A 26,474-nucleotide genomic window follows, 5' to 3' on the forward strand; every position below is an offset into this window, starting at 1 on the left:
TGTCAACAGTTTCAAGTCATGGTCCCATCAGTCCAGTGGAATAGAAAGTGTTAATTTTTGCTCTTAAATGAAGCAAATGGTTTTTTTGCATATTAATTCATTTTATATTGATTTATAAAATCCAAGTCTTAGTGTTGAAGGTGCAAAAGGTGTGTGAAACTCGCCTGGAATAAATGCTCAAAGGGTACAGTGGGTCTAGTCATATTTTGAATCTAATTATAAGTATATTTTGAAATAAAGAAGCAGCAAAAATGTTTTTCTCTTCCCACTTCAAAATGTGTAATCTTAAAAATATTCTGGAGTTGTATAAATATCTGTCCTATATAATTTGTGCTGTTTTTCTGGAAACACAGCAATGGTTTAGTTCTTGTCCTCTGGATAACCTCAGGTATTGGGAGTGCTAAATGTGTGGTGCACTGATGTTTTGGTTAGCTTATGTCTGTTTTTTCCTTGAAGAACATTCTTTTTGAGAAATCAATATAACATCTTTTTTATTATGTTTTTTTTTTTACTCCTGGCAATATCCTGACAAATATAAATGAACTATTTAGACATACTGTTAGATCATCAGATAACATGGAACAGTGCTTAAGAGGAGAACTGTACATATTTTTGTTAGTTTGAAAGTGCTGCTGGTAAGTACTTTTTGTAAGCTCAAGTAGACCAATCCAGCTATTGAGTAATGTGATTTCTGTCCAGCAGATGGAAACAGGAAATAAGGCATAATATTGTGACATCACCAGTATAAAAAGAAAAGTGCTTCTAGGTGCACCAGTGTGCTCTGTCTCCCAGCAGGTGGTGATAGGCTTCTTGCTGCTTGGGCTAAACTTTGGTTTGTTCTCTTAATGATTTTTTCTACCAACTCTTTTTAAAATGGGCACAGTATTGGTGGAATTGTCTTTTGTTGTAATTTCTTACTTCATTGTTTCCCTCTCCTCACTGAGGTATAGTGTAGTTTTTTGTTTGATTCTTTTGTATTAGAGAGAGGAGTTTGACCTGCAGGTAGGTGGAAAGACCTTGGGGATGAAAATCATGTGCTACATTTGTATTTTTGAGCTTATTCGTGATGGTGTTTTTATAGTAAATCCAGTAGTATAAGTATTGAGAGCACATTCATCATCAAAACCAAAAAAAATTATATGCAAATAATGAAATTTTCTTCACAACATAAGACTTCTCAATTAATTGCAGCTACTTGGAAAAAATGAAAATGTGAAATGAAATGTAAAGTGGTAATAATCGAGAAATATTAGGAAACTAAGATGAAAAGAAAGCCACCATACAAACAGTGATGACGAGTTGCAATTAATATTCCCCTATGAAGTGTCCTTCAAAAATATTTCAGTGGACCACATGTAAAAACCATACTTTATTAACGTGGGAATGGGTTTAGCTTTTCTTTATTTCTGCACTAATGTTGCACTCAATTCTGAACTGTATGTTCAAACCAACGTAAAAATATTGAATGAACCAAAAGTGAAAAAGGGTTGTGCAATAAGCTGCAGAGTTAAACAGATGTCATAATTAAAGAGGCTTCTAGCATCTCAGTAGATAATCTAGTGTACTAAGTTTAGTGAATTATAGTCACCTATTTAATACAGTACAGACAGTTAACTAAGAGCAATATTGCATGTGTAGAAGAAACTTAATTGACTAATTCATATTATAAAGAGATCTCTTCCATCACAAGTGATAGGAACCCTCCATTTAGGATTGAAACTAAAAAAACAAGATTTGTGGACTAAGAATAAACTGCCATTATTTAAAAGCACACTCGTTAGCAATTACTTGGTCCGTAATAGTTGTTCTGAAAGTTACTGGTTTTATTTTCCAAGTAGTTTGTTCTGTTTATTCATTAGCTGACCTTATTTGTTGTTTGAATGTCATGGAGGTTTTCTTGTTTGTTTTCAGTTTTGATCAGCTCAAAACGGCTGTTGTGAATTTGAAGAAACAAGCCAATAAGAAAAATGAGGGGAGTCTAGCTTATGTGAAAGGAGGTCTCAGCACATTTTTTGAAGCACAAGATGCGCTGTCAGGTAAAGATGCTTTGCACTTACTAAATACAGTATTAAAGGAAAGACTATGTGCATGTAGGGTTGCATTTCATATGAAGAATATAGTTTTCTTTCACACTCTATACTAAAAGTGTTAATGAGCCCAAAATCTGTGTTGCGTTACTGGAACTGGCTAGCTGATTGTTGTGGTATATTTGCAAAAGATGGCATCAAATGTATCTTACAGGAATTGGAGGCATTTGATGAAACTGCTTAGACCACAAATGCAGGAAATAGAAGAAATGTTAAACTGGAGATAACATTAAGATGACTTGCAAACTGTAGCAACAGAAAAACTTGATTTTATGATGCCTTATCCAATGGTCAGATGGTAATATTTATATGAATATTAAGTTCACTCTTACTTTGGGGAATCAGATAGCCTTTATATTCTACTTGCCATTGGGAAAATGAGGTTATCTTAGTCGCCATTTCAATATTTATATTTATATTTATATTTATATTTGTTTTATACACATGCATGCACACTTTTAAAGCATAAAATGTCTCTCCAGTAAGAGCTCATTGTGGGCTTCTGTAGTCCAATCTAGTTAGGCTGGATAAGAAAGCAACAGTGTCCAGTAAACCATCCCTAATAGGTTTGTCATTTGCCACTATGCTGATTATCTCTCCAGGTCACTGATCCTGTGTTACAGGTATCACGGAGTAGGAAAGCTTATATCTAGGCATAGCCTCAGCCAAGCTAGCACTTCGGTTGGCTTTAGGAACACTGCTTTGGAGAAAAAGTAGTGCTGACAGACATCTGTGTTACCTTATAAGTTTATTTTTTGGATCAGCAAATACTCAGTAGGATTTACAGAAAGCTAAGGCAAACCTTAAATGTGAGGTTTCAAAAAGACTGAACACAACTGAGCCATTTTTCTCTTGTTCCAACTGTTAAAGTGTAGACTTTTTGCCTTTGAAGGCTGATGTTCTGATAAGTGAAGAGGTCCGAGAGCAAGTAGAAACTTAAAAAATATTAATAAAATAAAGGTAGGGAAAGCAAATTTATTTATTTCATTAACTACTATATTATCAATTTTAAAAAATTATAATAGCTGTATATTGTTTTGCATCTTTTATCTTTATCAGTGTTAGTTTTACCTGAAATTGGAGTTTATCAGTGCAGTCCTTTAGCTAAATTATGAACTTAAAATTTGGGATGACTCAAGTGGTTCTTGGTGGCACTTTTTGTCTAACCAAAATGGCTTGGTTTTGTCTTCCCTTCAGTGATTCCCCCTTAAGTGCTCAAAAGGAAGCAGACTTGTAGCTTGTGCTGTTATACAGGGAATTAAATTGGTACAACAAATGACTGGTCTTGATGCTGTTGTAAAAGAAAATTAGGGACTTAAAGCCTTAATCTCTTAAAAATTCAAAACTGTAACACTGGAGTGCAAGGGACTTATCAATACACTACTTAGTTTTTAAATTCTGAAACCAAATTCTTAATGAGCATGGAGTACAGGTCTTAACTGTCTTCTGTAACATTTTAATGCACATTTCCCTGTTGAAATTTCATACTAAATGCATATGCCAAAGTGGTTTTGCTTCTTTTCAGTCAAAAAAACCACCCTTATTGCATATGAATTTCAGCTTGGAATGCAGAACTACTTATTTACCCTTTCTTCTTCCATATGCAGGATATTTTTGAGAGAATGTAGCTGGAAAAATTGCATAACTTCTTAAAGACTTGAACTTGTGGTAGATACAGTTAACTGTTAAGTTGGATGTGGAGAGGCTTCCAGTAGTAGCAAGGAAAACGAGTGCCTTTGATGCCGTCATCCAGCCCTTCTGCCACATGTCAAAGCTTTCTCCAGAACATTTGATCACTGCAGTTTTCTCAAATGAAAGAGGACAAGAATTAAGCATAAGCATTATTAGCATTGTTCTAGAGAAACAGCTCAGATGCAAATTTTAAAAAAACCTCAACAACAACAAAACCACCAAACTAAAAAAAACCAAACAAACAAAACAAATTCTTCAGCATGCAGTTATAAATTCAAGCTTTTTAACAGAAGAACATTAAATTAAAAATCCAGTTATACTGTGGCTAGACAGTGTTTGTGCACATAATGGCACTTTCCTGCCCTTACATGTAAGGGTGAATTTGTATGTCTTATTTTCTCCTTTAAAAAGATGCATACAATACAATATTTTTGAAATGCATTTTGACGAAACTATATGAGGAATAGTTGATATTTGAAAGATTGTTTCAGCACAAACTCTTAGGGATGTAGCCATCGTTCTGCAAAATTATTATTTGAGGCAGAGCATACAACTGTCACAGATGAAAAGGGAATCAAAGGAATATCATTATTAAATGTATTTATTCTGCCTTCCACTATGTTTAAATTTTCTGAGTTCATTTTGGTTTGGATTTTTTTTTTAACTTGCTTCCTTTGGGAAGATTTCTAATATCTAATTTATTTTCTAAAGATATGTTTTTCTTGAGACTCAATTTTCCTCTTCACATATCTTGGAACACATCTTCTAACCCCGATGGTTATGCTTTATAAGCTGCAGATCTGTTCCATTGTTGTTACAGAATGGAGCTATCTGTAGGCAGTTATTTCTTGTAGGTTTCCCTAAATTAGTACAGGATGTTACTTTTTGTAGGAGGATCACTTCAGGAGGTATAACACTTGCTTTACCGAGTACTTCATATTCATCTATTTGCACAGCTTTTATACATGCTTTTTTTAACTCATACACATTTACAAAGGTTATTTTCAAATATATTACCTTGATCTAGGAAACCCTGAATTACTGATTATTGTGCAGCTTTTAGTTGGGACCCAGTCAGGTCAGTTTGATCTTAAGCTTGCTATCAGACTGTATTACACATTTAAATGAGTATTAATATTTTCACAAATAAGCAATGGAAACCATAAAAATAAGTCCTAAGATGTTTATTGTATTTTGTGATTTAGAAAGTGTTTACTAAGAAAATAGGAGCTCAAATAGGCCAGAACCCTTGCTTGTTTGGTTTAATTTCTGGGAAAATAGAATTGTCTTATCAGATCCTCATGTCTCTCTGCCTGTTAGCTTGGCTGACAGTTTGACAGTGACTCTGCTGCAGAGGAGATGTTCAACAGGAAGTTCGTTTCATCAGCTGAAGGGAGCTGTAAACTGAGGGGAACAGGGCTCACCTCAACTTGACCCACTTGTCAGCGTCGTGGAGTTCAGCTGAATTATTTCCTGTAATTCTAATTGCAACCTAGAAAGTGGCATTCCTAAAAGGTTGACTGTTTATATGTTTGTAGTTAAGACGTAATTTATTGTCATGAGCAAGTCATATCCCACACAGAGGTTTTTGGAAAGTTGGCAAATTAATTTTCTTTGAATATACCTTTTCAGAAATGCTCTTTGCTCTTAGGCCGTGGTTTCTTCTCATTTAAGTGAAAGGAAAAAAGTTGGGAAATGACTACTGCAGTCGTTCACTTAGGCAAAAACGTGCAAGTATGACAGTTGTATTGGCAAGTAAAGTTGTCTTTGAAACATGGATATCTTGAACAAGTTTGAGGTTTAGATTTGACTCTCTAGTTTGCCATGGCAACAGTTCTTGTGCAATTACAACTGCAAACACATTTTACACAATTTTCAGGAAGAAATCTGTAGGAAAGGAGCACTACTGGCTATTACAGCGCTGTTCCTTTTTTCCTTTTCCCAGTCCTGTTCAGATGTGTGACCTATGGGAATACCTGTATGATGGGCAACTTGGACTATACTTGGCCTTTTGTCTACTACCTTACTTAATACATGAGCTAGGATAATGTTTAGCTGAAATGATCCTATATCTGGTCGATGCCTGGGTTTTTGATTTGGGGTGTTTTTTTTCTTCCTGTAGAGTATTTTCACTTCATCCCCTAAGGCTCATTCTAAGATGAGCACGTTAATGATCTAGGATCAGATTCAGTCTGAATTAGCCTATGCTGTTGCCATTATGCCTGTTAAATTAATTTCCTCTGAAACTAAAACAAAAGATATCACCTGAGCTCTATTGAATTCTGAGTCAGAGTGGGAAGTTGAGAAGCTAAAAACTGAGGCTTGTCTGTCATATGTGTCCCTTTGCTTTTGACTTTTGAGGAGATTTGTCATGTTTGAATTTAAAGGGAGTATATAGAGCCAATTTTTCATTAGTGATTCTGTTTGCAAACTAGACTGATGACTAGTTTTGAAGTGGTTTCCTTTTGTCCAATTAAATGCTAGTCCATGACCGGTTGTGCTTGGTAGCACAGCATGGGTATGGTATACCAGGTTTTGCTGTTGTCACGTAGCTGTTTTGTAACAAATCTAATTCACGCTTTTTCTTTACTTCAGTCTCATATATATTTTCCCACATAGTAAGAATTTTTTGTTAAACATATGGATTTGGGTAAATCAAATTTTAAGATATGATTACTACCTAAATGTTACACAGCTGACTTGAAATATCTAGAATAGCTCTCTGTCCTCTGTGTGGTGTGCATCTATTAATGTTGTCTTTCTCATCCCACTTCAAGTGACAGAATATTGTCTTTACAGGGTAAGAACAGTCTAGCTATTATAGCTAGTAAATTTAAATATAATCATTCATAGAGGTTAAGAAAGAACAGGGCCATGGAAACAAGCTTGCAAGGGTAAACTAAGATGCTGCATGTGTCAGCCATGTATCTAAGAGCGTATCAGTCACTTCAGAATAGCAGTTCCAATGCATGTATGTGCCCCGCAGTATGTGCAAGTTAGATTATTTCAGATTCAGAATTAAGATCATGCCTCCAAGTAGTCTTGAACCAGTATCTGATGTGCTCTCAACTCACTATCTAGCTTTCTGAGAGTATGTTCCTGTCTGAAGACTTGAGTTAGCTTTGTGCAACCCTTACACTTTGTGCTGACTGAGAAGGATAAGCACTATCATTGCTTCATATTTTGTCCTTACATTTATAGGCCTACTCTTGTATGCACAATGAAAAAATAGGCATGCTAAATTAAATTAAGTTTGTTTGATGAAAACTTATATTCTGATCTTGCAGCACTAGATAACAAGGGGGGGCATTGAAATTAGGAATGTATTCTGAGAGACAGATGACCTGCCAAAGGAGTGCCAGTGAAGTATGTAAGTGGTGGTAGGTAGTTTAGTCTTTGGTGAGTGCTTCCTTTTCATGCAAGGCCTATGATCGATTTCTGTAGGAAACCAATTTTTATTTTAATGCAACTCTATAAGAGCCAAAGTTATGTGATCTTGGTTGATAAAAGGCTCAAACTAGCCTTTCATGCAGGTTCTAGCATGGCATTGTCTATGGAGTGTTTTTTGTCTCAAGCAAGAGATGATCTGACTTGAAAACATGTGAAACAGTTGCAGTTGTCACAGTCCATAGTGAAAATTTTGTGCCCAGGCTTGTACCTGCTTTTATGCTGACTGCTCATATATCTTCTTTGAAATCAGTAATTGTTTTAGAGATGAGAGCTAATTACTAGAGGAATTTATCAAAATGGGGGCAGTTATGGCAGCTTATAGCTACTATGTAGTTGTCATATTTTATGAAATTTTGTTTTTCAGGTGAGTTAACTTTTTTGTTTGCATTCGAAAAATAGTAAAGCATCAAAAAGAAGGAAGATATGTTTTGAAATTTTCAAATAGCTAGTGCTGCAATTGATTGCAAATGTGCAAAAAGTTACCTATAATTATATTTGAGCCAGACTTAACCTGCAAGCCATAACACCAGCTTAATTGCATGATACATTGTTCCATTTTGATTTCCATATCACTTTTTAAATGCATGCAACATTTAAAAGCTGCTTTTATTTCTTCCATTAGCTTTCACAGATCCAGGAAGTTAGCACTGTGTCAGTAAAGAGAGAATATAATTTTGAAGTGTTCTGGTAAAGGCATGGGTCCAGTCCCAGAATTTTTAGTAGATCCATAGGCAGAATAATAAACCATGTTTTTCTGTCTATTTCTGAGACATTTGCCTAGAAATATCAGACTTGCCTAAACATAAGCCCATGTGAGAACAAGTTATCAGGCCTCGCAGTGTTGTTAGACTGAAAGTTTTGGTCTCTTATTTTCATGAAACCTCCCCTCCTAGCACTGTGCTTTAATTGCCTTAAATTATCATCATAAGTCTGTCCATTTTCTTTGATTTTTGCCACTGTGTTGAGTAAGCAAGCTTGAAGAAGTAAATGCTAGACAAACAAAACACATAAAGGCAATTAAAGACTACATTTACTTCAGTTTTTTGTAATTTTTGCTTGGATTAATAATATTTACCAAAACAAAAGCAAGTTTGCCAAGCCAATGCAAAAATATCTAGAAATCTCAGAAAACTGGAGGGATGACCAAACCAAACTAAACTTAGCACTACTGACTAGGGGCCATGGGAAAACATTTTTTTTTTTTAGGTTTTGATAGTGTAATGTATTAAGAACTCTGTTCATGGCATGCTGTCTTTATATATTGCTATGCATTCCTGTTGAATCCATTCAGAGTTTTTACTCTACATAGGAGGGTACTGTCCTCATCAATAACTTTCTTACATCTTGTTCAAGTTACAGAAAAATCACTGATCTTTTAATAAAGGAAAACAAAGGCATTTTTGTTCCAAAGGCATTGGGCATGAATCCTGGCAGCATGTTAACATGTGTTCTTCGTTCCTCCATTACTGTGCTTTGGTGCCAAGTTCTTGACAATTACTATATCAGATCTTCAGAAATACTTTGCTGAGTCGGTCTTTCACTTTTTGTATTTTTTTTCCCTCCTGTTTTCTGCATCTGACTAAAAGGATGTGATTTATTTCAGGTACTTTTTTCTTTAACGACATTTCTTTGGAAATGGATAAGCTTTTCAGATATATCAAATGCCATCTTTTAATCAGAAAATGATAGAAAACTTGCATCTCTGTTGCTTTGAGCTGAGTTAGGCTGAGAAAGTTTGGAGAATACCAGTACTCTTGGGGCCTATCTCAAAATATGTTTTAAAAATGTCTAATGAGTAAATCAAGAACGAAATTTGCAAGTCAAAAGCTGGATGAACCTGGCGAGTATGGTTTAATTTGTTAGATTTATGGTTGCCATAAATCTAAAAAAACCCTCATATCCTTCCTTAAATTAAATAAAATTGTTTTCAACACAAGTAGCAATGAATTAATTACAGTTATTTTTACTGCAGTGCCTGTGTTATGGCTTATTTGCCATATTCTGGTGTATTTAGTCACAGCTTAGAGATTGTGAGCTCTGAACTTAGTCTCTTTACTGTTATTAGTTAGTACCTCACAGCAGCTGTGAAGTTTGAAAGCCTTTAAATATTGGGAAACTTGAACATGTATTGACAAAGATGATACAAAATGCAGTTAATTTTCTGGCTCTAGCTGAGGCATCTAGACCTAGCCTTTCCTTAATTGTATTTATTGTATGCTTCTTACAGTAATGCTCCTCAAAAACGAGGAACAGATTCTCCTAGGTTTCCAACTGCTCTTCCAACTTTTATAGTTTGTGTCAGGTAAATCCAGGGTAACTGGCAATGCAAGAAAAAATCCCATCCATCCTTTACTTCAAGGCTTCAAAGACCTAAAATTTTCTCCTTGCTTTTCTTACTGCAGCCAGTGATGAGTGGAGGGTATGAAGCTGCATTTGAAGGTAATCATGACTACTGGATACCGTGAGAAGAATTAGGCTGGCTTTCCACTTGCCCTTGGCCATGTGCTTTTTTTCCTCTTTCTTTATACTGCAGTGCTGCAATTGGGGCAAGCTTTAGACAAGCTTACTGATCAGTAAAGAAACGTTTCTTCCTTAGTGAGTTAGTTTTCCACCAAATCATCTCACTACAGCTGCCCTGCAGCTGTGTGATTGCTAGATCGAGCAAAAGGAAGCATGTGGGTGCAGGAGTACAGGGGTTGTCCCAAACATATCATTCTGCTGTTAGATGGTTTTAGTACTCTAAGAGGAAAAAATAACTTAAATATCTCTAGATTCTTTCCAATCAGATTAGGTCTACAGATATTTTTCTTGACTCCAAACAGTTTTGCTTGTCTAAGCTTCTAACTCAAAGACTTTTTTGTCTGGTCCCCATAGAAGGAACATACATGTAGCTTTTTAAAAATCATTTGATGCGTACAAAGTAATTGTAGACTTTCTGATAAAACATAACATTTTTTGCTCTGAAAATTTAAGACTTTTTTATAACTCAGCTTTGGAATGCAATGAATGCACTATTGCTAAATCTGTTTATTATGAGTAAAAATAGCTTCAGTACACAAAGTAGCACATTAACATGTAGAAGGAAATATAAAAAATTTATTGTGTGTAGACAGAGTAACTTAGGTAGATCTAGACCTTTACCATTTGTCCTAAATTAAAGTTACTTTTTTCCCCTCTGATGACTTTGAGAACAAAAATAATGAGTTGCTCTTGCATTTTTGAGAAAGCAAGGCTTCCTGGAATTTTTTGTTTAGGATCAAGTGATTTAAGAGTCAAATTGAGATGTTTGAGAAAAATGTAATTTTCTCTTTTTTCTTTTTAATCACATACTCCCATTCCTCACCTATTTTTCCCATCCCCCCCAGTGAAAATTCCGCCTTTGATAGAAGCTGGAGAATATCAAGGGCCATCATGTTTCAGAATAGCTACTTGCAGTAGGACTGCCTTTACTAAAGGTGGTTTCTGTCCTTGTTCACTTGTTCTTAATTTGCATCTACATGGCAAGGGCATGTAGGGATGGCACTGTAGGAGAAATCAGTTGGCAGTGGTGTCTCTAAGCTTTTTATGTGAAGTTTAGGGTGATATTTGAGAGTAGTTCAAGTATCACCTGGTGGATTGAATTCCAGGTATCTCTTACAGCACATTAGCTATAGTCATGGAGTTCATCTTCTAGTGTTGTTTCATCTTAAAAGAAGCCAGTTGAGGGGCTCAGGCTGCTCAGCAATGCAAACCAGAGCAAGATAAGCTGGAGCAATTGGGAGACTGGTTTCAAAAGTGTATTTGTGTTTCAAACTAAAATATATCATTATTTGCTTTCTTCAAAGCACTGGATATTGCTCTTTTCAAAGGTAGCTTAGCTTCACTCCGTCCTACTGAAAACCAGCAGAAAGCAGTAGGAGATTTTTAAGCCTCAAACTTATCTAAAGCAATAGGAGCTGATGGCTGTTTGATAGAGCAAATTTTACAAATGTTAACAAATTAAAAATTTTAAAGGAAAATCATAATTTTAAATAATTGTTTTATATATGCTCCGTATATACAGGGATACTACATAAAAAAACCCCCAGATACTGGTTTGGGCCAGTTGTATAGAACAGAGAAGAAGAGGGGAGGAAGGCTGTAAAAGAGGGGAAGTAGAAGAAAGGACTACCTACACTAAATTCACTGTTCATATTTTCAGAGTAATATAGTATCATCAGATTGTGCTGATAAATTTCCCCCCTCCTGAAAAAGAAATTATAATAAAAGAACAAATTAATGCTGATACTATGCATTTTCACATCCATTAGTAATACCACAAAGAAGTAATAATTGGGGATTTTATCATTTTAGGACAGGAGAAAAATAGCATCTTAAAATACAGCAACTTCCCTTCTTTTTTCATGTTGTTTTGAGCAAGAGTATCAGTGTTTCTGTGTAATGGTTAATGCTCCAAGAAACTCTTAAATTGTGTGTTTTGAGAATGCCTTTTTATAGATGAAAACAAGTGAAGTGAGCATGTTCTAGCAGATCATTTTGGGATCATACAAATTCCCCATGACTGGCTTTCTACCCTTTTAATTGTTGGTCATTTCCTTTTGGTAAGATCAGCGATTTAGAAAGCAAAGTATTTTCTGCTTAAATGATACCTACTTTTCAAAATACTAATTTTTATTAGTACTACAAGATAGCTAATTTAGATTATAATAGCTAGTAGATTATTCTGTCCACATGGGTTTGTTTTCCTTAAGCATTACTGTCTTGTTCAAGATGATACAGGAAGTCTATGTCAAAGTAATGGTTAAAATTCTGCAGTGTCTGGCTCTAAGCCCTGTTCTCCACTAGTCTCTGCTGCTATGAAGCATGTTTGTATTTTTGCGTGTCTAAAAAGAAAAATAACACTTTATTTTTAATTTTAAAAATGTTTAGAATTGTCACTTTGATGTAATGTATTCCCACCTATTAAAATGTTCTGCATTTTAACTAGACGCTTTATTCCAGCAATCCATCAAAAACTGGAAGCAGATGGAACGGAAAAAGTAGAAGGATCCATGACGCAAAAACTGGAGAATGTACTGAACAGTAAGTTTTCTCCTTCCAGCAGCAACTATTTATGGATTTTGGACTTTCTAACAAGCTTTAATATATTCCTAGGGATATGGTAGAAAGTAGAAAACAGTACAGCCTCTTGTGCCCTTCCCTGTTTGATGCTAGTGGTTTTATGGTGTGATAATACACCTTCTGAAATAAGTAGCAGCTCTTCCCATGACTTTTGTCAGTGTTTGTAATAACAGAATAAATGTCAAAGTAAAGACGTGCTAAATCATTTAATTTTGGTGGTATCTCAATTTTGAGTGGACAAAGAAAACAGAGGAACTATGTGGATAGACAGAACTGTAGAAGGATGAGCAGAGCTAAATACCAGGATTGTAAGAAGTTCGAGTAAAAGCAGAAAAAAACCCAAATATAAGCTGTTTGCAATAACAAGGTCTATTAACAGGATCATTTCCACTTAATGTGTTGGCATTTAGACTATTTGGCATGAGCATTCTTTCTAGAAACCTTGAAAAGCTGTCAGTACTTTCTTTTCTGTTTTTTTGTGTTAGCTCTAAGGTTGCATTGAGAGAAATGGCTTGAATTTGCTGCAGTTCGGTATGTGTTTCATCAGATCAAAAAAGCTACTTTTTTTTTTTTTCATTCTGGGACTTCTGCCAAGATAATTTTACTTTGTTTCATTGTGATTTTTTTCACAGAGGAAGGGATGTTTCCCTTAGTGCTGTATCAATAAGCAGGAATGACATGCAGATAGCTGACTCAGTGTTGGAAAGTCTGAGTGTGTTTTATGAAATCAAGAAAGTGACATGGAAGTTCACTGTTTTTCTTGTCTTGTGTGAAGAAAGCAGTGACTGTATGTGTGTCTGTGTGGGGAGCACAAAGAAAGCAGAGGGTTTTGTGAACAGCTCTAGCTTGTTTCAGTAGAGATTCATTAATGCTCACAATAAAGGTGTAGTTTGAACATTGTTATTGCCTCATCTTGTTTTCTGGAATAAAAAAAACAAACCCACCAAAAAATTAAAAAATGTCCAAAAAAATCACAAGAAAATGTCACACCACTATATAAAGACTGTAGCGTGTGTCTGTGTGTGTGCAAGATATTTGGTACATCTACGGTAGAAGTAAGAAGCATGTGCTGAAATTTGCCAGTGCAATTCTCAGTGCTCTGTATTTATGCCATGTCATGCACCAAGCACAGATTCCTTGGAGAGCACTTTCCCTCGTACAAAATTGTGTGAAAGATTTTAAATAAAAAAGCAAAAATGTTGGTTTGTGATCTTTTCCTGTATACACTAATATAAATTTACCTATAATGTATAATTACTGTTTCATTTGATAAATGGTGGCTGAACTCTGTATGTAGACAATGCAGACTGTCTTTTTCAAACTGGATCTGTAGAGGAACTTGTGCCAGACACTTCAGAGTGTTTTTAAGTTTGGCTCTACTATGAAAAGAATTGGCTGCTTTTCCTCATGATACTTTGCAAGTCATGATGGGTGGGAGGCAGGGAAGTAGGAATACAAGGATTTAAAAAGAGTAAATAACATTATGCAAAGTAGTTTGGGATCAAAGCTTTGTTTCTTGTCTGACCATTGAAAAGCTTCCATAATCCATGAGTAACAGGGCCTGCTTTCAAACATGACTTCAATTCTTTAGTCAAATTTTACATTTTATGGACTATAGGTACATGTTTGGGGAGACACTTGGTGTTGTGTGAGCTTGGTTACAAACTCCTAAAAATAAGTATGTTTTCCACAGCATCTGAATGTATGTTAAGAGGGTGCCAAATTATTGAACTGAAATGGCATGGAGTAGTAGAAGCACAGTTTGGTGTTATAGGTGGAATTATAAATGTTTGGAGTTTTTGCAAAATTTAATTGCTAAACAAGCTGTTAAATACATGTTATTTAAAACATATGGTGTCCTTTAATGAATTTAATGAAGAATTGCACATTAAAGGAGGTCAATCAAATTTCATTATGTGATGTTTTTGTCAGGCTCTGTGACAGACACTGTTGGATAACTGGAGATTTATTTTGAAGTAAAAAATTCATGCACTGTAGATGAATCATTTGTTTTGAAAACATAGTTAGTCAATATAAGACCTGGAACTTTGTCCATGGGTTGTTTAGGTTTAGATTTTTCATCAGTAATCAAGAGATAAAGATTGTTAATGTTGAAAGGATTTGGAGGGATGGGGAGGGAAGAAATTTTACAATATTTTAATTCTAAAAAGATAGACTTGCATGAAGTATTGAATTTCATTAAGACATTAGTAGGTAATTTGATATATTTCGATTTCTTTGTAAAACAGAAAAAGTACCATTAGGAAAAAAAAAAGTAAAATCATTTACCTGAATTAAGGATTTATACAGCAAAGTAATTCATAAAGAGATGAAGATAGAAATCACTGTGCTTTTCCTGCAGTTGTCAATTACCTTTTAAAAAGGTTTGCATTGAATTTTTAGAAAAAAATCAAACCAACAACTTTTTGAATATAACTTCATTTCTCAGATACAGTACATTGCTTCTGGGTTGTTAAAAGAAAGCACAAGAAACATATGAATTCAGACAAAGCAAATGTTAACTTACTGGAAGGATTTACAAAACAAGCATTTTTTATAACCTTGGGAAAAATCATACTTTACCAGTGGTCTGTATTTAAATGTCCAGCTAGCTGTTTTCATTGTGCATTTCTCCTTAATGGATTAAAGTATTCTATGCTGAATAGTATGCAGTAGAAATAGCTGTCCTGACAAATCTTTTTTTACATCAAGGCTTCAAAATTTCAACAAAGTTTAAACATTATTTAGATATAACAATTATTTTACAAAGACTACTTTTAACATGAGCGGGCCACCCACAGTGTTGACTAGAGAAAATGGCATGCAAGCCACCCAGTGAGACTGATGTAATTTTTTTCATCTTTGCTTAAAGTATAGTCACTAGACCAGATAATGTAGAAACTTCTACATGCAACGATCAAAAAGGCTAAAACAGTTCCACTTTTGTTTTTTGGGTTTTTTTGGTTAATTAAAAGTAAGTCACAAGTTGAAAAACGCAAATATTCACATGCGATGAAAATCTTCTCTACCATAAATGTAATTTTGTTATTCTGTGTTAGAAAATAATCTCCATTAGAAAATAGAATGCTTTTTAGTTTGGATAGAAAAGGTTTTAGGGCTATATTTAATGTATTTATTGAAGAGTATTTGCAGATAGTATAGAGACTTAAATGCATGAAATTGTTGAGCAAGGCTTGATCCTGTGTGTAATGAAGCCAGTAAGACTTTTAATGCGATGTGAAGGCAATTCTCTTACAGTGACCAACTACTTAGACTTTTTTCAGCCGTGACACTGTGCTTATCTTAATCATTGGTACTTTTTAGTGACTCACTTAAATATCAAATATTGCTAATATTTTTTAAGACTTGATTTGAAAACACAGAAAAATTATTTGCAAAACCTGGTCATAGCTTTTAAAGCTATGATAGTTAATATCATAATTGAATTATATTTTTTAAAAAAATAAAACTTTCTAATGCTTTTTCCATATCCTGAGATTCATAATTTGGTTGTAAAATGTACATCTGGAGCCAAAGCAAACTATAAAATATCTGCAGCAAAAGCGAAGCATTTGCAATAGGAAAGAGTGATTGTTTTTAATTGCACAGGGGTCTTACCACATTAAAATGCTAAGTGGTTCCCTTTGAAATAGTATTTCAGCAGTTGTGAAATGTTAACACAGTTAAACAAAAAAGTATGAAAATCAGCATTAATTACTCATTTGCTCTAAAAAAACTTGAATAACTCATTAAAATGAAGAAAATCTGTTCATGATTTCGACTGATTACTTACTCTACTTTCTCTTATTGTCATCCTTTTTGAAATAGGAGCCAGTAACACAGCAGATACCTTGTTTCAAGAAGTCCTGGGTCGCAAGGACAAAGCTGATTCAACGAGAAACGCACTTAATGTTCTTCAACGTTTTAAATTTCTTTTCAATCTTCCCTTAAATATTGAAAGAAATATCCAGAAGGTATAATCCTTTAAAAATAATTTTCTATTTGCTGAAAGGAGTCTGTTGAATTTAGTCTTTTTCTTGACAAATATAAATTCTTGGTTTTGTTTTTAAGGGCGATTATGATGTGGTTATTAATGACTATGAAAAAGCCAAGTCCCTCTTTGGAAAGACAGAGGTTCAAGTATTCAAAAAATGTAAGATATGTGCTCTGTTACTTAATGGGTTTGGTGGGTTTTTTTTAACTTATAGGCTAAAAAGCACATAGTAGACTAAAGAGCTTTATGTGGATTTGATATGGATTTCTATCCATACAAATTATGGATTTATAGGAACCATTTATGCAGTATTTCTGGCAAGTATTCTGAGTGAGTTGTATACCCCACAACATGAAATCACAGCCAATTTAATTTATTTATTCAGGCTTGATATTACTGGACATAAAAAATGTTACAGTAATTAAAATGTGACTTTGGGTATCTCTCACTGGCATATTGTTGAAAGACTTGGAAGTCTAATTTTCTGGGTTTTGTAGGACTGTCATGTACAAAATTTTCAGATGTGGCTTGTTATTATAAAATGTGTTATATTGATTTCCACATTAACTCCAGAAGTGTCTGATATCCTAGGAAAATATGTAATTTTCAGTTCATAGCCCTGCTGAAGGGCACATTGGTTTTGTTTCCGCTCCCCACTCCTAGATTATGCAGAAGTTGAAACCAGAATTGAAGCTTTACGAGAACTTTTGTTGGATAAGCTGCTTGAAACTCCATCAACATTGCATGATCAGAAACGCTATATAAGGTAATCATTTGACTGGTGCCTTCATGAGACATGGTGTTAGATGTGTATTTAAATGTTTCCTAAATATGTTAGTGAGTAGTTTTACTGTGGTTTAAATACTGATTTTAAAGCTGTAAGTAGAGTATTTTGAGATTTTATGATTATATAAATAATGGCAATGGAATGTTACTTTTTTATTGAATGACTGAAAAACAGTTCTTGAATGAGAATAATGAAGCATAATTGAGTTTTGAATTTAATTTTTTTTAAATCTTGAAGGCATGTTTAGATTCTGTTGCTTTCTCTAAAGCGTCATATTGCAAGCTATGTTTGAAATGATTACTTGCAGTTTGCATGCCTCAAAATAGATTCCTTATTTATTTTTCTTACACTTCAGCTTGGCTGGTGTTGAAGTGGAATCATCCTGAGTCAGATAACAGGGAGATTTTAATCCAGACTGTCATTCGAATTTGGCTCTTTTACTGCTCAGGCTAAATAATGAAGTTACTTAATATTTCATGAACATAAACTGGTTCCCCAGTTTTCATTAACATTTCTAGATTTTCTGTTTTTCACAAAGCTAATATCAAAGTGTCTTGTAGGGATACTGAGACAAGTTGGACGGACCTTCTGCTGGTAGACGTGAATCTTATGGTGCTTGGTGCCAAACTTTAGAGTGCTCTGGAACATCTGATGGCTTTATTTAGAAAGCTTTTGAGGCATGGATGCTACTAGGGCTCCTAGTGTGTCTTGACAACTTCACTGCTTTTTTCAGTTACCTTAAAAGATGTGGACTAAATGTGCTTTGTGGGAAGGATTTGTAAAATTCTGACACTTGCATGAGGTCTTCAATGTTTTGTGTGCACACCAGTCCCAGTCACATAGGACCAAGTGCGGTGTTGGTATCTTAGGTCCCTTTATGTTGTGTGAGTTTGAGTACAATGACCTGTGTGCATTTATGTAGAGTGCTTCTCATCTTCTCATGCTTTTGCATACTTTATAAATAATGCCTATTTATTGGAATTGTGTTTTGAGATGAATAGTTAAGCATTTTCTGTCTGTGAAGAAGTCACTGCTATTTCCTTTCTCTGTCAGTCTTGAAAACTATAAAGAGCAACTGCTTTATCTAAGCCATTTTTACCTTTTCTAAGGATTCTTTGAAAGAATCGTAGTTGTACATGTGGCTGATTCTAGTTGGATTTTTGGGTTTGTTGGTTTTTTTTGGTTGGTTGGAGGTTTTTTTGTTTCTTGATTGGGTTTGTGGTGCATTTAGTTTTTGGGTTAGTTGCTTTTTAGTTTTTTGCTAGCCCCTTACCTTGAAGTATTGAATCTTTAAAAGCATCCCAGTCTACATTAAAATAGACTGTGTTAATGTAACTACGAAATGTATTCCCCATGTAGAACAATATAATGAGGGAGAGCAGAGAGTGAACTAATGTGGAATAATTTAGTTCTAATAAATTGACAGAATCCCAGCCTACAAAATGATTAAATTAGTTTCACTACTCTAGATATGCTAAGGTGGCTATACTAGTGTAAATTTTCTGGAGACAGGGTGTGAAATAAGTTCTCTTGAGAGCACTTCAGCTAAAAGGAAATTAACAAAATCCTAATTTTAAAATTGTTTGGATAAACCCTGCTATTTTTATGATGTTTTTTCTTCCTTGATACATTTGTTTTGTATGTCTCTGAAGTCTAAGGCTGAGCAAGACCTGAAATACTGTGATTTTTCTCCCTCAGATATTCAATGTTTATAATTAAGCTTCAGTTCATGTTTTCCTCTCATTGTCTTATGGTATTTACATTGTTAATTACTTTATATGGTCCAGGAATAGTTTACCATAGCACTTACAGCCAAGTAGGTATATTTCTTTCAAGACCAGTGATAATTTTTTTATTTTATTTGATGCCTAAGAGAAGACCGAAGTCCCTCTTAACATTGACGAAGGACTTGAGCTCATAATCGATGTATGTCACCCTGTCAGAATGCTTAGTTGTGTAATTTTCTCATCCATCCAACCAATCCTACTTTGACAGTTTATTTTTTGTTCAAGCACTGCAGACAGTTGTCAAAGACAGAATTTTGCAACACAGTCATAATTAACATTAGGTATTATTGTAGTAATACAGCTTTTGTGAGGGAGTAAAACATTCCTGGCACTGCTTGAGGTAATAAATCAGTATACCTCACCTTAAGCGTTCTTGAATTTTTTTAATCTGTCCTGCATCTCATTAATGCAGAATATAATGGAATGCCTTAGATAGTAGAGCAGCTACCTCTGTTTTTGAAAGTATTCTTTTGAAAGTACTGTTGTTAGATAGTCTTGAATGCTATACATTAGAGTATATTCCTTCGGTGTTCTCTTCGAAATTACTGCAGCTGGCTTCCAATACTCCTCTCTCCCTAAAGACAGATGGTGTTTTGCTTCTGCAAATTAGAAGCTCCAATCCTTTTTGTTATCTCTGCCCCCTCCTCTTTTTTTCAGACCATGTGCATACATAAAAACACCAGACCAAAACAAACAAAAAAAACCAACCCAGGAGCTTGGTTTACATTTGTTTGTTGCATGCATGTGCTAAAATTAATGACCTGCCAGAAATTAATTCTTTCTGTAATTACTTGTTAAGATTGCATGATGATACAATCAGAACATATACAGTAGGAAGAAAAATACCATATTTTATGTGCTTGAGATGTCATCACTGGTTCCAAGTGAAATATGAAACACTAAACTGCAACCTTGCAGATAAATAGTTTGGTTTCCCACATACTTTACTAGAGTCACAATTGAAAATGCATATTAATATGATATTAACAATATATGGGTTTGTTTATTTCTTTAAGGGTTTTTTGGTGGAATTTTGCCTCACTAAATGAGGAAGGGAGAATGCAGTGGGTATGAGCACATCTTAACACCTGTTCTTGAATTTTTAAAATTATGTAGAAAAAAAATGTTTCTTAGTACGTCTTAGGTCTATTTTAATGAGGCCTTCAGTGTGTTAAGTCAGAGCTGTGATTTTTGGACTGGGTTTTACAGATATCTTTCTGATCTTCATGCGCCTGGGGACCCGGCTTGGCAGTGCATTGGTGCTCAACATCAGTGGATTCTGCAGCTCATGCACAACTGTAAGGAGAGCTATGTTAAAGAACAAAAAGGCAAGGACACATTTTTATTTTAAAAATATATATCTATTTGACATTTAGGACTTTGGCATTGCCTTTTATTTGACATGTACAGATGATATTTGGGTTTTTTCCCATCAATTTTGATAGCTTTCTACAAAGTTGAATGCTGACTTGTATTTTTTCTTTATTCTATTATAAAAACAAAACAGCAGTTGGAGTTTTCTTTTTGTTTGCCTTATAACTTCTAAGCTTTTTACATGGGAAAAACATTAAATTTCAATCATTTATCTGTAGTTTACTGTTCTCTTGAAATATTTCTTTGAGGTCACATGAAGTTTGGATTGTTCTCTGAATCTGCCAGTTAGATTTCTTTGTCACAAGACATGCTGTTAGTAAATAGATACACAGGAAACTGGGGCACAGTGGAATAATGTGTCATTTCTTGATATGCTGGGAATGATAATAAGCTGTTCTCTTGTTCTTTGTGTGCAGTTTCAAAATTCAGGTTACAGTGTTCAGGCACAGATCTGTGAGCGGGACAAATGGGATATTTAGACAATGTTATGTTAAGACCATATGAGTACATTGTCATGTCTTTGCCAACGTTGCTCCTCAAAGTAGGTATTGCTTTCAGGTATGGCAGCAACTTAGCTACAAGTTAACATTAGCATATATACAAAAGAGAATAGGTGTAAGGCTGTTGGCCTGACATTTCTGTAGTAAAATCTGAAAACTGGATTTTCAAGTTAGAAAATTAGAAACAGTGCCTTGTTTCTCAAGAAGTCTTACAGAGTTTGCTGCTAGTTCTGAAATGAATACGCATATTGGAATCTGGCATCCCTTGGCTTATAGGTAACTCCCACATATAGTGTTAGTGCATGCATATCCCAAACCAAATAAGGTGTGTTATTCTCAGAAACCACAAAAATTTTACTGATTTGGAGCTGCTGCAGAAATGTGCTGTAAAATTGCTGCAGGAGGCTTGAACTCTGTCAAAGAGGTTGTGACATTAGGTATAGAGTTCACAGGGTGCATCGCATATGACAGCAACGTCAGTAAGTTTTAGGTTAAAAGTGTGCACAGGCCATCTTTGTTCCATTACATGGTGTGAAGTGCAGTGGAACCAGCTGGAATACCAAATTGTTTTCCTGGCCTCTCAGTCAAAATTCAGAACATTTGCAGAACCTCCCTATCTTCTCTTCTCGTCAAAACGCTGAGACACCACCACCAGCCTCACAGGATACAGTTATCAGGAGCAAAAAAAACAGCCATGTTTAATAATTCTAAGTTTTCTCCTCTTGCTTGGAAATTATTGTATAGGCATCTCTCAGCTTCTTAGCTAGAAAAGTAGGGACATGAAGATACTTAGTGCTCGAGACTTTTGTTTTAGTAGTCTATATAATTTTGATATGCAGGCTCCAGTGAATGAATGGAAAACATGTGTAAATTCCTAGATTTATCTTGAAAAATCTCAGCCTTTTTGGTATTTTTCTTGCAACAAATCTGCTTACCTCAGCCTTACTTTCAAAGGGGCTATTATGTTAGCAGCTTTGTTTGGCTCACAAAAGAGGGAATTTAAAAAACTTGAATGCCCAGTGAATGCATGTATCGATAGTTAATATTTTATGCATGTATGAAAGAAATGCTAATATCACTTTTATTAAAAAGTTCATCAACTTTCAGTAGTTTTCTTCCAGCCTTCTATGTGGTCCTTATTGATTGTAGGTTTTTGTACAGATTTTAAAATTCTCAAGAATCAATCCTAGTTGATTTAACTTCTCACTTAGTATCTAGTAGGACAAAGGAAAGTTGCTAAGCTTGATTTTTCCTTTCCATAGATCTTTAATTTTGGCATAGACCAGATGGGAGACGGAAAAAAGAAAACTCAGATTGGTTTTGACTGCCAAGTAGAACAATGCTGATTGTGATCAGAGACATGGAATGTATTTTAATCTACTTTAACAGATGTATACTTCTCAAACAGGAAAAGTGTGGAGTTTTATTCATGGATATCAATTTGGTTATGCAAGACTTTGGGGCATATAATCAATTTCAACAAGTCACAAATGTTATTTATATGTTCATAAATTCATAGGCTCTTTTTAAGAGAAAATATTAATTAATTTTCAAACATTTAATTCCTCCACTTAACACAGACTTCCTAAAAAGTTTGGTTTTTTTTGTATATCAAGCATTTGGAGGAAGAGGTGGGTCATAAAGCTGATTTTCCAATTAGAAGAGCATTAAATTTTTTTCTAGGTTTCCCTTTTCGACAGGGGTAATGGAAATGGTTTCTAGCAATATTCATATTGCATATGCTGGAATAAGCAGGCAGTGATTATAGTTCCACCTTGAGCATACCAATTATTTCTGGCTATTCTTACCTTAGTTCTTCTGCCAACTGAATCTGTGCATTCAAATTTCCTAAATCAAAACTTTTCAGTGTAGTAAACTTAAACCTCAGTAGCAGATTGTATCCCTTTTTGCATTTGTGCACAATTTTTCAGCTTTCAACTGAGCTTGTGCCAAAGCATTTTGCTGCTATTTTATTAGGTTTCAAACAGAGCTGTGCTTTGAGTCACTACACATGAATTTTACTACTTGAAGTGCATTTGGAATTAGATAAGAGTTTCTTGCTTTTTCTTACCTTGATAAGTTGTGGGTTTGGGTTTTTTTATTTTTTGAAAACCATTAGGCATTCTGGACAGGATCTTTGTAGCTGATTGTCAAATAGTAAATATTCTCTAAAGAATTTATTTGCTGACCATGATGTGTTCAGGAAGGAGAGGTTAAGTTTGCGATTATTTGCTAAACAAGCTAAAAAACAATCCTAAGTGAATTCTAAGGAGAACGTACTCCAAATTTGGTCAGTAACATGATAAGCCAACAGTGTATTCTGTGGGACAAAATTGTTCCAGTTGTCTCTGCATAACTAGAAGGCTGACTCATTCATTAGTCATCACAATTGAGATAATTTCATTTTCTTATATAGAAATAGCATCTTCTCCTATCTTCTGTAAGAGATTTGGTGACATATCATCTCATCCAGGCCAATAGTCATGGCAGTCAGGAAAAATCCCCAATAGTGACAAGAATTAAATCTAGTTTTCTATATCCTCTGTGGGATCTTCATCTGATAATTGTCCTCTTATTAATAGCTGCACTTTCAAGGGTGTCCTAGTTGAAGGAGAAGAGTGAGCTAATTTAGATGCTGTTGGAAGGAGCTATCAGAAAATTGTGTATTAGAGATGTATTTAAATAAATGTTTGGTTTGGGTTTATATCTATTTTTCATCTGAGTGTGTGAATCCTTTGGTCTCAGTAGTACTATAACATGAAAAGTTTTTTAAAAAAACAAACCTCTGTGCTTGAATATTACTAGAGATTAATTCCATTTTGTATAAATACTCAGCAGTTGTAATGATGTCCTCAAAGTACAAAGTTTCATAGTACCATAACATAGTACAATCTCTGATGGAACCTGAAAGAAGAAACTGTGGCAAGTTCACAGAGCTGTCATGATCCTGGAGTTCTCATTCAAAATTTTTTTCAGGGATTAGCAGAAGTCTTGCATGTTTCAAGTACTGTCTGTTTTCAGTTAATCCCACTTGTGTTAATACTATTTCCAAAAACTGAAAGGGTATACCAAGCTGTGCCAAGCTTTGTCAAATAATTTGGCAGTGTGACTTAAAAAGCTGACAACTACCAACAGCAAATTGTTCAATTGGATCTTTCCTTTGATTTTAATAGACATTTATTAATCATAATAGATGCAGTAACCTGATCATTAGTTAATTGGCTGCATTTATTTCTGTGGCTACAAGTAGGATGGGGAATTCTCTCAAGTCCTGTGTGTGATGTACTTTACAGCAGTGCTTTGGAGTCTCTTATTTCTCTTGAGGAATAGCTCTGTATGCATGTGAACATACTGTTTCCCCTCAGTCTAAACAACCCTGTTGGTTTGCTGATTAGTCTTGCATTATGTAGGTTAACATTTTGTTATGTGCTAAGATGTGGCTGTTGTTACTCACCCATTGTTGCATTTAGCCTATTTCTTGCTCCCTGTAGCCAAAGCAGACCTTCCTCATTTATGAGGTAAAAAAGTACAGGCAGATGATGTTCATATTATGTGAAACTGTTTGAATCCAAGCCCACAGGTTTTAAGGAGTGAGTGAAAATGCAGATATGACAGCAGATCAAAATTTCTCCTGCTCTGAAGCGTGAGTAGCCAGGACAAAGAGACCAAATAGCATAGTCAAAGTCAGTGAAAGCATGAGGCAGTACAAGGTATACCCAAATCATGAAGCTCCCGTACTCCTCTCCTTGTATTAAGCCACTCTCCTGCTTCTCTGGTGGTCAGATTCTTCCATTAAAGGTGCAGCTGTAGATATGGGACCCATGTGCAACTAGCTGGAGCTCCAGGTCTGCTGATGTAAATATGTAGGTTTGTTACATTAAATAAAAAACTTAAAAAGTTAATCTGCCTTACTCATTGAATAGGCAGTTGTGCTCTTTTATTGTGTTTTATGAAGTTATTTCCTGAAGCATAGATGAATTCCTTTTATGAATCCAGTCACATCCTGCTGGTTTTGTCCCCTGGAAGGACCTGAAGTAGGTAAATAGAGATTGCTGCAGTTACTTAGTATGTAGATATGTTAGAGAGAAGGAGATGCTTGAGACTGAATAGACTGGAAAAAAGAGCATTTTTTCAGGCCATGAATATTAAGTTAACGGAGAAGAGCATATGTTCACTCAAAACAGTACTTATTAAATCTCTAATAAGAGATATTTGAATTATAAACTGAATTCTGTGCTAGTATTTTATGCCTTGTATTGGCTAAAGTCTGAATTGCTGCTTCTGAACTTTAAACTTATGATTTGTGGGAGTCTAGGGACTTTAAAGTCAGGTACCTGGATACTAAATGGCTTCCTTCAATTAAGATTTTACATATTCATAATTTTTACCTTATTTTGCAATTCCTCTGTCATTAGGGCATAATTGTAGTTTTTCACTATGGTTTATGCTTCCCAGACTGACTTGTTTGAGTGCAGGAAACATGGAGAATATAATGACGTAAAATGACATGAAAATAAATGTAAATAAATGAGGTTTAGTTTAAAATTTGCCTGGGGTACTGGGCAGATAGCCAAAATGAGTTAAGCAATGGAATTCTTAATGTGAGTATCAGGGATACAAGCTATGGAAGTTAAGCCTGTTTTCTGTGTGGCCAGTGGTTGTTTGCTTAGACTTTAATAGTGGCTTAGTAGGTTTCATGATCCTTTGAACTAAAATGGTTGAGGACTCCCATCCAGTTCTCATCAAACTGGCTGAGAAAGCCTTCATTTCCGAACAGGTTGTTGCAAACTTTAGGTCACACTTTTACAAATTCATATTAAAACGACTTTTGCCAATACCTTTGATGGTAATTCTTTCAGTGACCTACATCTGTGACACAGGTCTTTCTAAGGTACCATGTAATGGTATTGCAAATAAGCTACTTGTTAATACCCGTTAGAAACTAAAACTGTAAATGAAAAGACTGATATGGTTGTGGTGTGATCTTTCTGCTGCCTTTTGGGTTGCAAAATATTCAACCTATTAAAGTTCCCAACATGAAGCCAGCTTTCCAAACAGGAGTATGCTAGTTCAGTCACTGTGATTTTTATTTTCTTTTTAGTTCTTATTGCTGGAAAAAAGTATTATTTTTGCAGAGCTGTGTATGATGCACAGCTCTCCAGATATTGTAAAAAACTATGCAGGGTTTTTCTGTGCCAGAGTAGCAGCAGCTGTACGTAGTGTGAGGGAGATAAATGTATGCTTAAACCATGTTGCTCTTTCTTCTGTACCACACTGAGATTCTATTCACCTTGCAATGAATGATCCATCTTTGTTAGATCAGACAGGCCAGCAAGGCTTGTGTCAAAAGGGCCTTTTCAATTTGTTATCCTAGCAGCTGGTTCTCTTCCATTGCCTTTGCTTACTGTACATCTGGAAGAAGAATTCTTGCAGCTGGGAGCCATTTCATGTCTAAACCACATCCCCTGTCCATAGCAGAAATACCCTTTTGACAGCAGATGTCAAGCAAACCCTTAATGGGTTATTAATTAAAAAAAAAAAAAGAGAGAGAATAAAAATTGATCAATGCAAAAATTGATAGTGGAATCATTTTCCTTTTTTACCACCCATATTTGTAACTTTGGTGCTATTTAGAAATTTTAGTAGAATCTGGCTTGTTCAGAAGTGCAGGGCGCATTCTTGTTTTATATATTATTTTAAATA

The 26,474-nt window shown here is 34.9% G+C and overlaps 1 protein-coding gene across 4 annotated transcripts in view; it reads left to right on the forward strand.

Annotated features, from left to right (window-relative positions):
• EXOC2 (exocyst complex component 2) overlaps window positions 1-26,474 on the forward strand; it is a 125,734-nt gene that overhangs the window by 32,442 nt on the left and 66,818 nt on the right. For all 4 annotated transcript variants that reach the window (XM_027682698.1, XM_027682726.1, XM_027682707.1 and 1 more), the window contains 6 exons: window positions 1,912-2,036; window positions 12,210-12,290; window positions 16,158-16,303; window positions 16,401-16,482; window positions 16,987-17,089; window positions 20,107-20,225. In XM_027682698.1, the coding sequence (XP_027538499.1) occupies window positions 1,912-2,036; window positions 12,210-12,290; window positions 16,158-16,303; window positions 16,401-16,482; window positions 16,987-17,089; window positions 20,107-20,225 (656 nt within the window). The remainder of the gene's footprint in view (window positions 1-1,911; window positions 2,037-12,209; window positions 12,291-16,157; window positions 16,304-16,400; window positions 16,483-16,986; window positions 17,090-20,106; window positions 20,226-26,474) is intronic.

This window comes from Neopelma chrysocephalum, unplaced genomic scaffold (assembly GCF_003984885.1).
Source record: "Neopelma chrysocephalum unplaced genomic scaffold, ASM398488v2 Primary Assembly neopelma1_22b, whole genome shotgun sequence".
Lineage (NCBI taxonomy): Eukaryota > Metazoa > Chordata > Aves > Passeriformes > Pipridae > Neopelma > Neopelma chrysocephalum.